Source organism: Ambystoma mexicanum, chromosome 7p (assembly GCF_040938575.1).
Source record: "Ambystoma mexicanum isolate Mex_15411 chromosome 7p, UKY_AmexF1_1, whole genome shotgun sequence".
Taxonomy (NCBI): Eukaryota; Metazoa; Chordata; class Amphibia; order Caudata; family Ambystomatidae; genus Ambystoma; species Ambystoma mexicanum.
This window is the reverse complement of record NC_090939.1, coordinates 934,943,261-934,958,627: the sequence shown is the minus strand read 5'-3', so window position 1 is coordinate 934,958,627 and position 15,367 is coordinate 934,943,261. Positions and strand designations below refer to the sequence as shown.

Sequence of the window (15,367 nt, the reverse complement as noted above, 5' to 3'; positions counted from 1 at the left end):
TTTTCACCCCCCTGTTTTAACAAAAAAGTGCCCCACTCGATGAAAAAACATTCCATCTTGTCATTTACCATTGCTGACAACTTATCGTACGTAAATATGTCCCACCGTTTAATTAACATTCCTTCTTAGTTGGGGCGGATTTGCTTTTCCATTTTTGGGCTAGCGCTACCCTTCTAGCTCTCAGCATAGCTTCCACAATTATTGGGAACCTGGAGGCTTCGGAATCAGAAGGTGGGATGCCTAACAAAACCTTGAGGGGGTTTAAGGAAGGAGTCACACCAACCAGGTCTTTGATCCTGCTTAGGACTTCCATTGCCTAGTATAACTGAACAGACGGGCACTCCCATCACATATGGTACCACGTTCCTCCGTGTCCACACTCCCTTGGGCAGAATGGGGAGGATCCAGCCAACATTTTGGAGAGTCTCACAGGGGGCAGGTGCCAAGAGTGCAGCATTTTAAAATTATGTTCCATAGCTGAAGTGTACAGGGTACATGCAGACATTAATTTACACATTTTCCCCTGTCTCCCAGCATTGCCTAAAATTCTGCCTCCTCACTAGATCAGCTGTGATCAGTACCCTATACACCCTGGACAGTGCTCTCTTCCTTGTAATGGATTCACAGAGGATTTTCTCAAAGGGCATCAGGGCTCGGGAGGTGTTAATATGCCACTTGGGGTCCATCAAGATACCCTTCAGGTGTAGGTATTCAAGGACATTCAAGTTATTTGTTCCCAATGCCTCTGATAGTGCCTCATACTCTGTTCCCTCTGAACAATTGGGCAACTCTCTCAGACCCTTGTCTGACCACTGCTGCGTTTTGCGGAAGCCCTTGTTATACCAGGACCAGCGGGCACCCCACAACATACTCAGGGGTCGAAGGCCAGGAGGAGAGGAGAGAGTTTGCTTAGTTATATTTCCACAGGCCTCATAGCACTGACAGGGTAGGATGGATTCTAATGTGGGGCGGTATCTCCTTGGCATGTGTCCACAAGAGGTCTCTGACTTTTTTAGGGTGGGTGTATGTGTCCTCAATGTATGTCAAGTAGGTACCCATGTCATCCCGCAGGTGCTCCAACATAATTGGGAGCTGCGCTGCCTTATAATATAGTCTGAAGTCAGAGAGGCCGAAGCCCCCAAAGTCTCTGGGTAGAGTCAGTCTGGCATATTTAATTCTAGGCCTCTTCCCTTTCCATATAAACTGGTAGAACGTGGCTTGTAATTTCACGAAGAAAGTCTCTGGGAGGAGTGAGGGGAGAGACGTGAATAGGTATAGAAGACGGGGGAGGATGTTCATTTTCACTGATACCATTCGGGCCAAACCAAAAGAGGGTGAGGGGTGCCCAGCACAGCAGGCTTGATCTTATTTTTCCTAGGCTAGCAGTGTAATTGACCTCTACTATTTTTGTCAGGTCTCTAGGGAGGCGGATACCCAGGTACGGGGAGGATGAGTCCTCAACTCTCATGCCACCTGCCATCTTCCTACCTCTGGTCTACGAGTCTTGCGCCCCTATGGGCATCACGCTTGATTTGGGGAGATTTATTTTCAGGCCCGAGAACCTGCAAAAGGACTGTATCTGGCTTAGAGGTTTGGGAAGAGATTCTGACAGATTTGTCAAATAGCAGAGGATATCCTCGGCAAACAAGGAACGCTTAAAGTCTACCTCTGCACATTGAATTACAGTAATCCCTTGGTTCTCCCTAATAGTGATTGCCAGGGGATCCATGGCAGGGATGTACAGGATGGGGGAGATAGAACAGCCCTGCCTTGTCCCTCTAGCTAGATGAAGGGGGTAGGAGACAGTGCCATTCACAGACACTTTTGCTGTAGGACCGTTATATAGTGCTGATTTCCACCGCCTAAAGTTCATGCTGAACCCCATCTTCTACAAGACTTTCCCCATGTGCTACCACTCGATGCCGTCAAAGGCCTTTTCTGAGTCTATGTGCTCCCAGCCTCCTACGTCTTGCTTCGTGCATTAGGCTTATGGACTTCCTTATATTATCTGCTCCCTGCCGAACCAGGATAAATCCCACCTGATCCCCATGAAGCAGAGAGGTCATCTGATGAGCGAGTCTGTTGGCCAACAGTTTTGCCATTATTTTGACATCGGTGTTCAGCAGGGAAATGGGTCTATAAGAATGGCACAGGGCAGGGTCTTTCCCCTCCTTTGCAATCAGTACTATCAGGGCCGCCCGCATGGACTGTTGAAGGGAGCTTGTCTCCAGTGCGCTGTTGAACAGTCATCAACAGAGCCAGGGTGGAACAAAATCTTTTATAGAAGGACACCGTAAAACCATCCTCCCAGGGGGTTGTCTTCCCCTTCATACCACTAATTGTGTCTATCACTTCCTGGGTGGTTATGGGAACTTCCAGGGATTCTGCCTTATCCGGCGGGAGACACAGAATCGGGAGAAAGTCCAGAAAGCGGTCTACATCTGACCTGTCTCCATTGTATTCTGAGGTGTTAAGTGTTTCATAGAATACTGGAACCTCCTGAGCTATCTGTGTGTCTTCAAGGAGCTTTTAACCTTCTATTGGACGGATCGCAACTACCCTCCTGCTATTCCTGAGCTCTCTCAACCTCAATCCAAGTATTTCGTCGGCCTGCTCCCCTTTTTCCAACATATTTTTGTTTTAAAAAATACAGTTTTCTCTCTGTTTGGCTAACCATGAGGGCTTTCAGCTTAGCTTTATACTCTTGCCCCATTCCTATCAGAACTCCCCTAATTGTGGCCTTAAATGCCTCCCAGAGCCCTGCGGTCCCCACCTCCCTGTTGTCATTAATTTCGAAAAATTCTCTGATCGCTTTCAGGAGTGCGTGTGCTAGCTCTTTGTCCCGTAGGAACAGGTCGTTGCACGACCACCTAGTGTTGTGCTGCTCCCAAGGGAGCACCAGTTTGTGATCGGACCACCGAATTAGCTTAACAACAAATTCGCTCACTCGTTCCAACAGGAGGGCGTTCTACCAGGATATAATCTATCCTTGAGAAAGCATCATGTACCTTTGAATAGTATGTGAATAGAGGGTCTCAACCCTGTCCCCTCATGTGGGTGTCTGTCATTCCCAATTCCATGTTAACTTTCCGAAAGCGAGCAGAGTCCTTTGTTGTACTTGGGTTTCGGTGTAGGGATACACTCTCTTTCTGCCACCCTCGGGGTGTAAAACCATATTAAAGTCACCTCCTATTATTAGTGTGCCCTCGGTAAAGGTTTGAATTTTGCTCCTAACCGATTCCCAGTACTGGTCCTGGGCTTCATTTGGGCAATAGATGGAGACCAACGTGAGTATAGAGCCCTTGATCTCCCCTTAACCATCACAAAACGGCCCTCCGGGTCTTTAGACTGTGCCTTCAGTGTGAAATGTAGCATGCTGGATACCAGGCCTCCTACTTTTTTTTTTGGTTGGGTCAGCCGTGTTGTATACCTCCCTTATTTACCTAGCTTTCAAGGCCGGTTCCCTCCTGCTTTCCCAGTGGGTCTCCTGTAAGACCATAAAGTGCAGCTTTCACCAATTGAATTCCTTAACCACTAGGGACCTTTTGTGAGGGGAGTTCAAACCTCTTACATTTAGCGAATCCAGTGCCAGTGTATTCCTTGGGTCATCCATTGGGGGAGGGGTGCAGTTTTCTCTTATGCCTCTCAGATTTGGCACCCTGGTGTACAATGCTCCCGGACCATGGTCTCTTACATCTAGCTGATTGCGAAGTAACCCCCCTCTGGACGGGACTGGTTATTGGTAGCTTGCAAATCTTGAAAGTCCCTTTGATGAACAACAAACCCCCCAACCCTCCCGGAGCCTGGGCTACTTGCGACATTTATCGCCTCGCTGGACCAGACCACCATTTCCTACCCCCCCTCTGGGGCTGAGTGAAACAAAAGAACACCTCTGAGCCCCCGCCCCCAGTTAGCCTGACTTCGATGAACAAACCCCAGACATCCCGCACCCCAAGGGGTAACAAATCAATACCGATCACAAGTAAGAGAGCTGAACAGCACACTGGCAGCGCCCCACCACCAGGGTCTTAGACCAAAGTCCGGAGAAAAAGAAAAACAGAAAAAACCCCGGCTTCTCACTAAGTCAACTTTGTTTGATCCGCCAAATCAGATCTAGTGCAATTTCCTCTACATGGAGCCTCCAAGACCTCCCCAAGTGGTAGGTTGAGTTGCTTCCTCTATGGACTCCTGAGAGCTCAGCATCGCCCTTCATTGAGAGACGGGACGCCGGATTTATTTCTTAAATTTCCTGTGGCCACGAACGCATCTGTCCATAAATCCATTCGTCTTCTGGGATTCACTCAGTTCTCCCCCTAGGAGTTCTGGTGTGTTGGCAGGGGCGGCTCCGCCCAATACGTTGTGCGTCATTCTCTGTATATCATCTTCTGTTACGAGGCTGAATTTGTATCCCTCATATTCGAAGGAAAGGGAAAAAAGGGAATCCCACCTATAACGAACTCTTTTAGCATTGAGCCACTTTGTCAGGGGCCCACAGAGCCTCCTTCTTGTCAGGGTGAAAGCTGAGATATTCTGGTAAACAGTTATTTGTGAATTCGCCCACTCTATCGGGCCCCTCTTCCTTGCCAACTCCAAAACCTTTGACTTCTCTTATTAAGTAATGGAATCTTGCCAGAATTGACCTTGGCCCCCTGGAGCTCCCTCGCGCTCTATGAGCTCTGTCGATGGTAGGTGCATTGGTGTTTCCTTCGTTGAAGAGCTTACTGAACACTGCATTAATGGCTTTAGTGATGTCACTCTGGATTTCACCTTTGCGCTCCGGGAAGCCAAAAAATCTCAGGCTATTGCAGCGTTCTCGATTTTCAAAATCTTCCATCTTTAGGGCATACTTTTCCTCTCTCCTATCCAACTGCAAGAGTCTCATATCAATTTGGGTTTCCAAAAGGTCCAAAGAAGTTCAGTTGGCTTGTATGCAGTCTTGTTCCAATCGTCCATACATCTACTTTTTTGTCCAGACCATCCAGCCTCTTGCCAATGTCAGCCCTAAAGTCCATAATTTTGTCAAGAAGTGCCGCCATGCTTTTAATCACTGACTGGGTCTCCTCAGTGTCGGCTGCTGAGGTGGTTGACATGATTATCTGTGTTGGGGAGGAGCTCTGGCCGTGCGTGAATCTTTGGAGCGAGGCTGCCCAGCTCATGGAAGGTCCCAAGGAGGCTAAATTCCTGGGCTTCAGGCTGGAGGGCTGGGTCCAGAGAACCCTGGGGACTAGGTGGGGATGGGGATCCCCCAGTCCTTCTGCATTTTTCGCAGCTGTACTAGGCCAATGGGACCTTCATTTTTGTCCCCATTACAGACCCTGTGGGGTGAGATAAGGGCCAAGGGTTTCAGTCACTGGCGTGTGAGGACAGGGCTCTGAGATGGAGCTGGCCGGGGGAGGGAGGAGGTGGTAGTTATGTGAACTATGGCAAAAAGGTTGCACCAGGGGCAGCAGATTTTCCCCCCACGGTCTCCACAAGGGTTCGCTCGGGTAGGCAGCTGTCCAAAGCTGCCGTGGGGTGTCCAGCTGCCCCCGCCTCTAACAGGGAAACTTCAGCAGGGGATCATATGGTGGGAGCAACAGGTTCACTGCACAGTCCAGAACCCACAGGGCACCTTGCCTAATCATGAAAGACTGGATGGGCTTGTTATGGGAAGGCCCCTCAGATTGCAGGCATGCTGGGCGGCCAGGCGCTGATGCAAAGCTTTGCTCGTGGTAACTGGGACACAAGTACAATAGAAGTGATTCCTCCCGGAGCGGAGTACCTGCTTCGCCTGTTTTCTTCACCACAGGCTGGTGTGAGGTCCGGCTGCTTCCCGCTGATATGATATGATATGGCATTTATAACGTGCCTATACACAAGTGTTTCAAGGCGCGACGAGGCAAGGGAGGGGAACCGAGGGAAAAACAAGACAACGATCTTACTAGGCCAGGTGACATTGAGATTGCACAAGTGAAGGGGAGGTGGGGAAGGGGAGAAGTGCGAGGGGGACAGGGGAGGGGAAGTGCAGTACATAGAATAACAGTAATACATAGAACAATAAATAGGAACAATAATAAGAAGTGCGGCCAGCTGGTGGCAGGTGCAAGGGTAAGTGCAGACATCAGGTGTCAAGTGCTGGTAGGGGCTATGGGATACAGAACAGCCCCAGAGTGCAAGGGTTGTCAGGGGGGCAGTGGAGGTGTGTGTGCAACTGGCAGGGAGAGGACCTGGGCCCGAGAACAGAGCGTAGCCAAGTGACCAGTGCAGTTTCAGTTTCAGCCAAGAGTTCAGCAGGGGAGAGGAGGAGAGAAAGCAGAGGCAAAGAGGAAGGTTGCAGCAATATATGTACAATTCCGAGAAATAAAGTTGGTACCCTTTAGAACCACGGATGCACAGAGGCAATCGTACCGAGAGAAAGGAACATCTTTGAATCCACAAGAATCTACACACAAGGAAAAAAAGAAAAAAAGAAAAAAAGGAAAAAAAAGGGAAAAAGAACAAAAGGAAGACAAATAGAGAGCCGATGAGAGAGAAAATTGAATACCAATCAATACTGAATCAGAATTATGAGAAACATGACAAGGAATCTCCCCTGAGGAACCGTGGCTAAAGTCATGGGGAAACACGTGTTGGGAGACAATTTGGGAGACAAAGTTTGTTTATTGAAACTTTAAGTGTATGGAGTATCCAGAACCTATACTGAATAAACAAATTGGAATTAACATAACCAAGTGATTGAGTAATTCTTCCCAAGGAGCGCACTAAAGGGTACCAACTTTATTTCTCGGAATTGTACATATATTGCTGCAGCCACAATACTGGCACCCCTGGTGCAGACCCTTGGCCATCTGAGAAAGGAACCAGAGAGGCACAAAGGCTTCGCTCTAGATAGGAACTCAAGCCGACATTGGCTGCAACATCTGTTTTTTGCAAAGAGGAAGGTCTTGAGGTGCTTCCGGAACCAGAGATGGTTCTCCTCAATTTTCAGAGAGGCAGGGAGGCTCATCCAGAGGGAGGCCCCAGCCGAAAAAAGAGATCTACCACCAACTCTTTGTTGTAGAAGCGACTGACCCTGAGGGAGTTGGAGACGGATGAGCGAAGAGGTCGAGAGGAAAGATATTTAGAGAGAGTTGAAGGTATTGAGGACCCAGGCCCCAGAAGGCTTTGTGGACAATGCAGAGGGTTTTGGACTTAATCCTCGCCGCCAATGGGAGCCAGTGCAGAGATTTCAGTCCTGGAGAGGTACGATCCCTGCGCTTGAGGCCAAGGACAAGTCTTGCAGTCCTGTTCTGGATGAGTTGTAGAGATCGAAGAGTAGAGGCTGGCAGATTTAGAAAGAGGCTTTTGCAGTAGTCCAGCCTAGAGAGAACCAGAGCTCTGGAGACAGTGCGCTTCTGGGGGAAGGAGAGGAAAGGAAGAATACCTCTGAGGAGGTGCAGCTGGTAGTGTGACTTATTAGAGACGTCAGAGATGTGAGGAGACAAGGAGAGTGTGGAGTCAAAGATGACCCTGAGGTTTTTAACCTCACAGGTGGGAGCAGGTAGAGGGCCAAGAGAGGCCGGCCAGAGAGAGAGACAGGAAAGGAGGCCGCTGAGTCCTGACGATCCTAGGGGTGGGCCTCCGCTCTGTTGTCTGTGTACGGTATCCGCGGCTGCCCTTCGATGTTCATCCCACACTCCTACCCACGTCAGGGAGGGGTGGCAGAGAATCAGGCGGTCTCACGCAGCACTGTCAGCCCACCGGTCCATATCTGATTGAGTGGTCCCTATCTGGGCAGGGCGACCCTAGATATCATGTGTCTGGATGGAGAGCAGATCTCCGTTGCTGAATAACGGGTGCAGTCCAAGGTGGCGTCCTGTTCTTTCTCTTCTTCTCTTAAAAAGCGATCAGTGACATACGCCGCCCAAGGAATCAGTACACCAATGTGGCAGACGAGTGGAGGAGTGTTTAGGTAGCAGGTGGAATGCACATGTTAAGTAGCTTTAACCCAGATGTTATTAATGGGTGGACATTCTAGGCACTGTCAAAGAAAAGCCCACATTTGTGGATCATGTTGGATTGTAAAAGAAAGACAGAGGAAAAGAAGAAATGTGAAAGGAGCGAGGGAAGGCAGGCAGGGTTTGCTTAATGTGCTGGGAGATAGATTATTACTCTTGAGGGAGTTGAGCATAGGACAATAAAGATCCATCCAGTGAAGGATATCCATATGACAGAGATAAGAGAGGAGAGGTCAGAATGAAGGTGGGAAAGGAGAAGTATATCTGAATGTCATCAGCAAGTAGGTTGTAGGAGTAGCCATGAATTTTCCCAGTAAGGATATGCAAAGTTTGGAGGGAAGTAGCCGAGGACAGATCCTTGGAAAACTCCAACTGGAGATGGGTGCAATCGGACATATGGGTGTGCCAAGGAGATGGTGAATGCAAAGGTGTGACGACAGAAAGCAATCCAGGCCAGTGCAGTGTCTTGGATGCCAAGATTATGTAGGGTAAGGGGGAGAGAAGGGTTGTCAATGGAATCAAAGACTACTGAGAGGTCAAAGAGGGTGATAATGGAGTAAAGGGTGGAGCGATGGATTATGGTAAGAAGCTTGAAGGTGTAGGTCAGTGCCTTTTCAGTGGATTGATGTTAATGGATCCCAGATTGTAATTTGTTAACTTTATGGAAGGTGTTGATCTGGTTAAAGACCACCAATTAAAGAGCTTTAGCGTAGTGTGGTAGAAGGTTGGCTGGGTAACATGTGCCTGGGTCCGCAGAGGGATTTTTGAGGATAGGTAGTACAGCAGCAGTATTCAAAGAAGCTGTAGAGATCCCAGTTCTGACCAGACTGTACACTCACCTGATTTTGCCTTGCCTATCTGTATACCTGATGTAGCCCCCGTACCATGAGGCACAGCTTTACCAGACTGTACACCTACATGATTTTGCCTTTTGACTGGCTGTATACCTGAGGTAGCCCCCCGTACCATAAGGTGTGGCTTTACCAGACTGTACACATACCTGATTTTGCCTTTTGACTGTCTGTATACCTTGATGTAGCCCCCTGTACCATGAGGCGTGGCTTTGACGGATTATGCTTCTCGAGAACCACTTGCATGTTGTAACCTGTATGAGTGGTCCTGCCGTTTGAAGAATGTTCACTTCGCACTCAGGGTAACAAGCGCCCTGATGCCTAAGAGTTTGGTGCGCTGATATAAATATAAAAAATAAATACGTTGAAGAGTGTGGAGAGTCAGGAGTAGGTGATAGGTGCCAGGGCTTCATTGTTTGCAGCAGAGAAAAAAAGGGGTCTATGATGGAACACAATGGATTAGCGTGCCGAGATATGAGGGTACGTTACCAGTAGAATTCGGAAAAAGGAGAAGAGGGTGGGGATAGTAGGGGTTGTGGTGGAGCTGCAAAGGATTTAGGAAGTGGGATTATATGCAGAGAACAAAATAATTGGTGGAGAAAAAGAGATACAGCCAGGGTAGCGAGAGAATGTAAGTATGGTCTCGAGAGCAGTGGCCAATTTTTAGGGATAGGATGGAACAAGGAGATACACTTGCTGAAGTATTTGGACTTCACTTGCCGCAAAGCAGTAGAAAGGGCAGAGAATACAGCCTCATAGTTGAACAGGAGTGAAAGGGAGCAGCCTTTGCACCATGACACATGTTGGTCTAGAAATTGGAAATCTCTGGGGAGATCCAGGACTGTGGTGAAAGGGTTTTCATCAAACTCTGCTTGCAAGAGCCTAACCCCTATACCAAAGGCACAAGACAGGCAGTGTGCCAAGAGTTGTCTGTGGCTGTCGTAGGATTTGCGGTAGAGAATAGTGCTATGCCTGTCGCAGTACCTCAAAAAGAGTTATTTTTTTCACTGAGGGAAAGTGTACCCACCGCTCCAGAACATCAGATGGACTTACTATTAGTCAGCCACGTTATGATGGGTCTACCATCTTAACTCCAGAAAAGCTACTCGTTACCCTTGCGTAAATGATTGACATTAAATGTCAGTTTTCTCACCAAAAACAGCAAGCACTTCCATTAGCAAAATAGCACGCCTGATAAAATATTAGCCACATTAAAAAATGCTCTCACCTTTCTGTTAGCATTCATGTGTATTTGTTCTCACAGAAAGCTGATGTGAGAATTAAAAATGTAATAGTCATTCAACAAGCAATTCCCGATATAAGTTTAAGTATTTTTTAAAACAATCCTAACATACCCCTACCGATTTACTTCTAAAATTGCAATGCCCATTATTAGTTTCACAGCTATATAATATTAATATATGCCCGGTAGAAATAAAAATGTACGGACATTAGTGCGGTTTCAAAAGGTGAATCAATTATTCATGTGATGCTATTCCAGCAACTACAAACCTATTAAAATGGTTTAGCTTAAAACCTGTATAATGAAAGTAATTTTGAAAAACGTTTGACATCTGTCAAGCCTTCATATAGACTAACTGCTTGAAATACACCACCAAATCGTCATCCTTTGGTACTCATTACCCTTCCAGCCCCCCCTCCCCCCTGTAAAATGATGGTGACCCAATCCAGCTCTCAAACAAATTTGGAACCACATGCTTTGAAAGCACCACTGTGCCACGCTGGAATAACAAAAAATTATTTTAAATAGATGTTTATAAAAATCCATGGTAAATAGTGGTATATGTCAAAACCTGCAAGTCTGTGTTTTACACTTACCGTTGATGAGTTGAAGTGAGTTTGGATCCATATCTAATGTATAATTTATTGACATCATTTGCTGTTGAAGGGCTTCAGCGATGTAATTTCTGAAGTCACTGACTGTGTAAACGACTGTGGGGATATCCTCATTCGCAGAAAAGAAGTTGTCTTCCACCTTATTGGACTGAAGGTTGATCAGATCCAACGTTGCATTACTAATGGCCTCTGCATCACCATCAAACGTCACAGCGTAATGGACCTCCACTCCATCTCTGGTAAGAGGATCATGTGCAAGACAGAAAAACTTGTAACATGATATACTTGGGAGCATTATCGAAAAATGCTGTACACCAGGGCGAACTTCCAAAATAAATTCTTACAACATCTTGATAATGCATTAAATTAGCGTTTAAAAAGACGCTTACAAGCCGAACCCAAACACAACAGGGAAGTTCTGGGCAGTGACAAAAAAAAATCGCATTGCGCACAAATAGGCAGTGACACACACTTTATTATTAGCCTACTATTTAAATGATGAGCAATGTGTATTTAGAGCTGTGTATGGCATTCACTGTACAACTAAAATCCACACATAGCATCTGTAGAAAAGGACATTGGTAGCAAGCGTTTTTGCCACCATGACTTAGGCAATAATCCTTTTATTGGCAGTTTGTATCAGGCTGTTAATAGGACAGTGCATATGGATGGTCCATTCGATAAGAAAATGGGTCATGTGGCATTCATATAGGAAAAGAACAGGCTGCTCACAGCTTGGGACCCATTTATTCTCTTAATAAGAAAATAAAACTAAGATGACCACTATTTAAATGGTGTCCAGAGTTCTGTGTCCTTGGAGCATGTAAGATTGAAAAGACTGGATGCCAGTAATGGAGTCAAAATAGGAGGCGAGGGATCGGTGGCATCCAGTAGAGAGGTGAGTGCTCATTTGTTTAAGGTAACAAATAATTAGGGGCGTGGAGGACAAGAGCAGCAAACAGCAGCACCCAAACTTTCTTGGAACGTGCACTTAAACACTTATATTCAGCCCATAATCCCAGCAACCTGATTGGTAACTCTCCAGCTCCCGGGCGATATGGCTATATTATCGTGCTACGTACCGTTCTATTTCATGCTATGAATGACGACAAAGCTACTAGGCAACACGTAGCCCTTGGTGATCATACCAGTGATGGTTTTGCCTTTACCGCCACTCCAATAAAATTAGGTGGTTGTTCTCTGTGTCTCTTAGTAGTCACATTTGTCTTTAGTAATAGAGAGGGGTCAGACCACTTACGATTATCGAATGAGATTAGTGTCTTGTTATTGCACAGCACAATGTACAGTGGTGCAATGTTCTGAATCCATCCTGATGTCTTGGCATAGTGCATCTGAATGATTTAGAAATTTCAAAGCTGCATGGCACAACTCTACCAGTGGGTCTATTGTTTGTGACAATGTCCATCTGTGCCACGTCACTGTAGCTGAGCATTAATATTGTCAAAATAACATGTATCACTTTTGAAAGATAACATGAATTAAACGACACATTAAACTGGAATAGCACCCTATGCCACTACTACTTAGACCTATATGTGTAAACTACCCTTCAAACATATCAATTATTCAACAATTTTGAGAACCAACCTGGGATTGGGTTTTTAAAAAAAGGGTATGGTATTGCAAAATGTGCCCACAAACCACCATTGAAATAGCAAAGTATGCATTATAGTCAAAGTTTTACTTTATTAAGATAGAGTTGTAAAACATCTATCCATTTCAATACTAAATTAATACATATAGAAATAAACTAATATCCCAACACGCTAAAATACTGAAACCTAGCTTTGACAATAATAAGGAACAACAATGAAACCTTAATATTCAAGAACTCACTTCACCAAACGTGAGACAATGAAGAGTGCCGCCACATCCCGAAAGACAACTCCTATTTAATTACTTTTGCTAGCAAAATGTGTTACTCGTTGCACCGAAGATCAGCAAATTTGCTCATCTTAAAAAGAACAGCGTTAGAAAGATGTCGCTAAGTCACACTTTGAAGGAAAGGTTCTTTGTTGTATGTCGCCCAGAGCTAAAGTAGTGTCTCTGTCTATTTCCAAGAAATATTTAACATTTTAAATGATACGTTTGGTCCAGACTAATGAAAACAGCTGCACTGACTTTCGCAGCTATCTCAAATCTAATGTTTCCTTTCTTTGAAATGACACATTTTATGAATTATCAGCTAATCATTTCTTTTGCAAATATTTCCATTTCGCTTCTTCTCTCTGTTTGTTGCTTCACACTAGCCCACCACATTAAGGGACAACAGGCCATTAACATATTAGCAGTGCACTTTACAAAGCCCAATAACATAAAATGTCTTTATCAGTACTCTGAACATAACATTATTGAACTTAATGTCTGAGAGTCCTCCAAATTGTGTTCCTTCATAGTTGGTTTTAATAATCAGGCAATTCATCACATATTTGGGTAAGTAGGTATAATATTTTTGGTGAACCCTTTGCTCAGAAATAGCACTTCAGGCAAAGCACATGATACTTAATGTAATGTAATCAGCCATTCCAAAAAGGAGATGATTGCATGTGACTGAATACTAACGTAGCTCTCTTATGTTTGTAATTAGCCCTCACATGTGCAGACCAATATGACAAGGAATAAATGTGTGTTTATTTTCTGTTTCATTCCCACGTATATCAGTGTGACCATGTTATCTTTCCACAATGTATGATCAAATTAAAGTTCGCTCTCCAATGCACTCCACTCCCCATGCCGTTTAGCCTAAGAAGTATGAATGGATTTTGTGGGCTAAAAATGACACCATGAAGAGAACAAAAATCTTACCTTCTGTTATTTGGCGGCCTTAAAAGAAACAAAAAACAAATGAAAAGTTACATCATTTTAAGTTTTTTGATTCAAGCATAAGTGAATCAGTCATGACCTCATTATTACATCTGCCCAGTGTGTCGTACAGACCAATACATCTATAAACAGGTTCAATGACTCTTATTTCACTGGTTAAATTGTTTGATGTGATAAATGAAATCTTGTTTAATCAAAGAAACTAAACAATTAATTAAACATTGAAGCAGAAGCAACTAACCCTTTGTACGTAGTATCAATGTGAAAACATCTGATCCAATGTAGTGCTAAAAATGTGCATGATATATACTCCAGAATCTAAGTTTTTTTAATGTTACTTTCAATGGTGACTCGTATACTGAAGATCGATAATTACTTCTCTTAAGGCTTTGATTTTATTCAGGAATTTGTAATGGGCAACACATGTAGAATTGCTTCTAGCCGCAAATGACCCCGCCCATTGCTTCAAAGCGCTTAATGGAAGTACTAAATCTGTATAATATACTAATAAGATCACACTACCAAATCCCCAAAGAGCCTAATGAGATCCACCATGAACACAATCATACTCCCTCCATTTCAACCGTTCCAGAATTCTGTTCACGTCTATTGCAACTTCATCTATCCTTTCTTCTATGCTCTTTTCCCTTCCCGCCCAGACCATGGGCTGGTTTTCTCAATGGGAATGGGTGGGACCACTATACACCACCATCAAGACAAGGCAAAAGGCCATAAGGCCAATCATGTGGTGGGGAGCACAGTATAAAAGCCGAATAACATAACTCTCCACAATCCACTGCTATGCTACATCTTCAGCAGACCCTTTCTTGACAACTGTGCCCTTTTTGCATTTGCAATTATATCCATTTACCTAGCTTTCTACCCATTGTGAAGTCCCAACAATAATGTCGTCTATAGACTATAGCCATATGTGGAAAATAAGTGTGTACAAATTCAGTGACTGAGTGCGATAACTGATATAGCACACTGCACTACTTTCTGTTAGAATCAGTGCTTTGAAAGGGTCCTTAATCACACAGACAGTTTGAGAAGCATGTGGTGTACATCCTAACAGAAAGTAATTGCATACATGGTGGCATACATCTAAATATTCACTGGATAGAGTTATGTTCTATACACAAAGATAAATGTTCTAATCATTGTCTCTTTGATTAGATCTTTTATTGGTTGACATTACCACTCCAAACACCACAAAGTCGCAATGTCTGCATGTTTTTCCATCTCAGTGCCACCCGTTTGTCTGACACCTTCAAAGCACAGAAATGCCTGAGGTGATTGCTCACACAACCCACTCTAAAGTCACATTCTGTGGGTGTGTCAGTTCAGAGCCACTTGGCTGCTTATGCTGCTATCAATGATAGGCCTTCCAATGAGGCCCTGAGCAGCTACCACACAGAAAGTAAAGCATAACTAAAATGCATTTTCTGGCTTCAAGGGAGAGTGCAGAACCATTGCAAAATATAAGGTTGTGATGAGATATGTAGACGATTTGCAAAGACCAAAAGACATGGGAATGTCACCGAGATCTGGAACAGCAGCAAGGAGCTTAGATGAGAACCCTATGAGAAATGAAGCTAATAGCTGTTCCAGATAGTGACGATAAGGCTCAAAAGAAGGACATTGGATTGTTCAATAAATGATGTCTCTGCAATCTATATACATATATATTTGTGAAAGGGTGTTTGTATGTTTGGGGTTGGCTCCGGCCCTGTAACAGGTGGTGGGCTGACGATTTGGTCCACGGTTGGAAAAAACAGTCTGGGATGTATTTGCGATAGTGAAATTTTACCAACCCCGCCCATTCGCCCTGCATAGGGT

At 44.9% G+C, this 15,367-nt stretch overlaps 1 protein-coding gene across 2 annotated transcripts in view; it reads right to left on the bottom strand.

Annotated features, from left to right (window-relative positions):
* The window catches only part of IMPG2 (interphotoreceptor matrix proteoglycan 2), a 901,957-nt gene that overhangs the window by 316,332 nt on the left and 570,258 nt on the right, over positions 1 to 15,367 (bottom strand). For both annotated transcript variants that reach the window (XM_069637266.1, XM_069637267.1), the window contains 2 exons: positions 13,511 to 13,528; positions 10,667 to 10,920 (listed from right to left, as the gene is read on the bottom strand). In XM_069637266.1, coding sequence (XP_069493367.1) covers positions 10,667 to 10,920; positions 13,511 to 13,528 — 272 coding nt within the window. The remainder of the gene's footprint in view (positions 1 to 10,666; positions 10,921 to 13,510; positions 13,529 to 15,367) is intronic.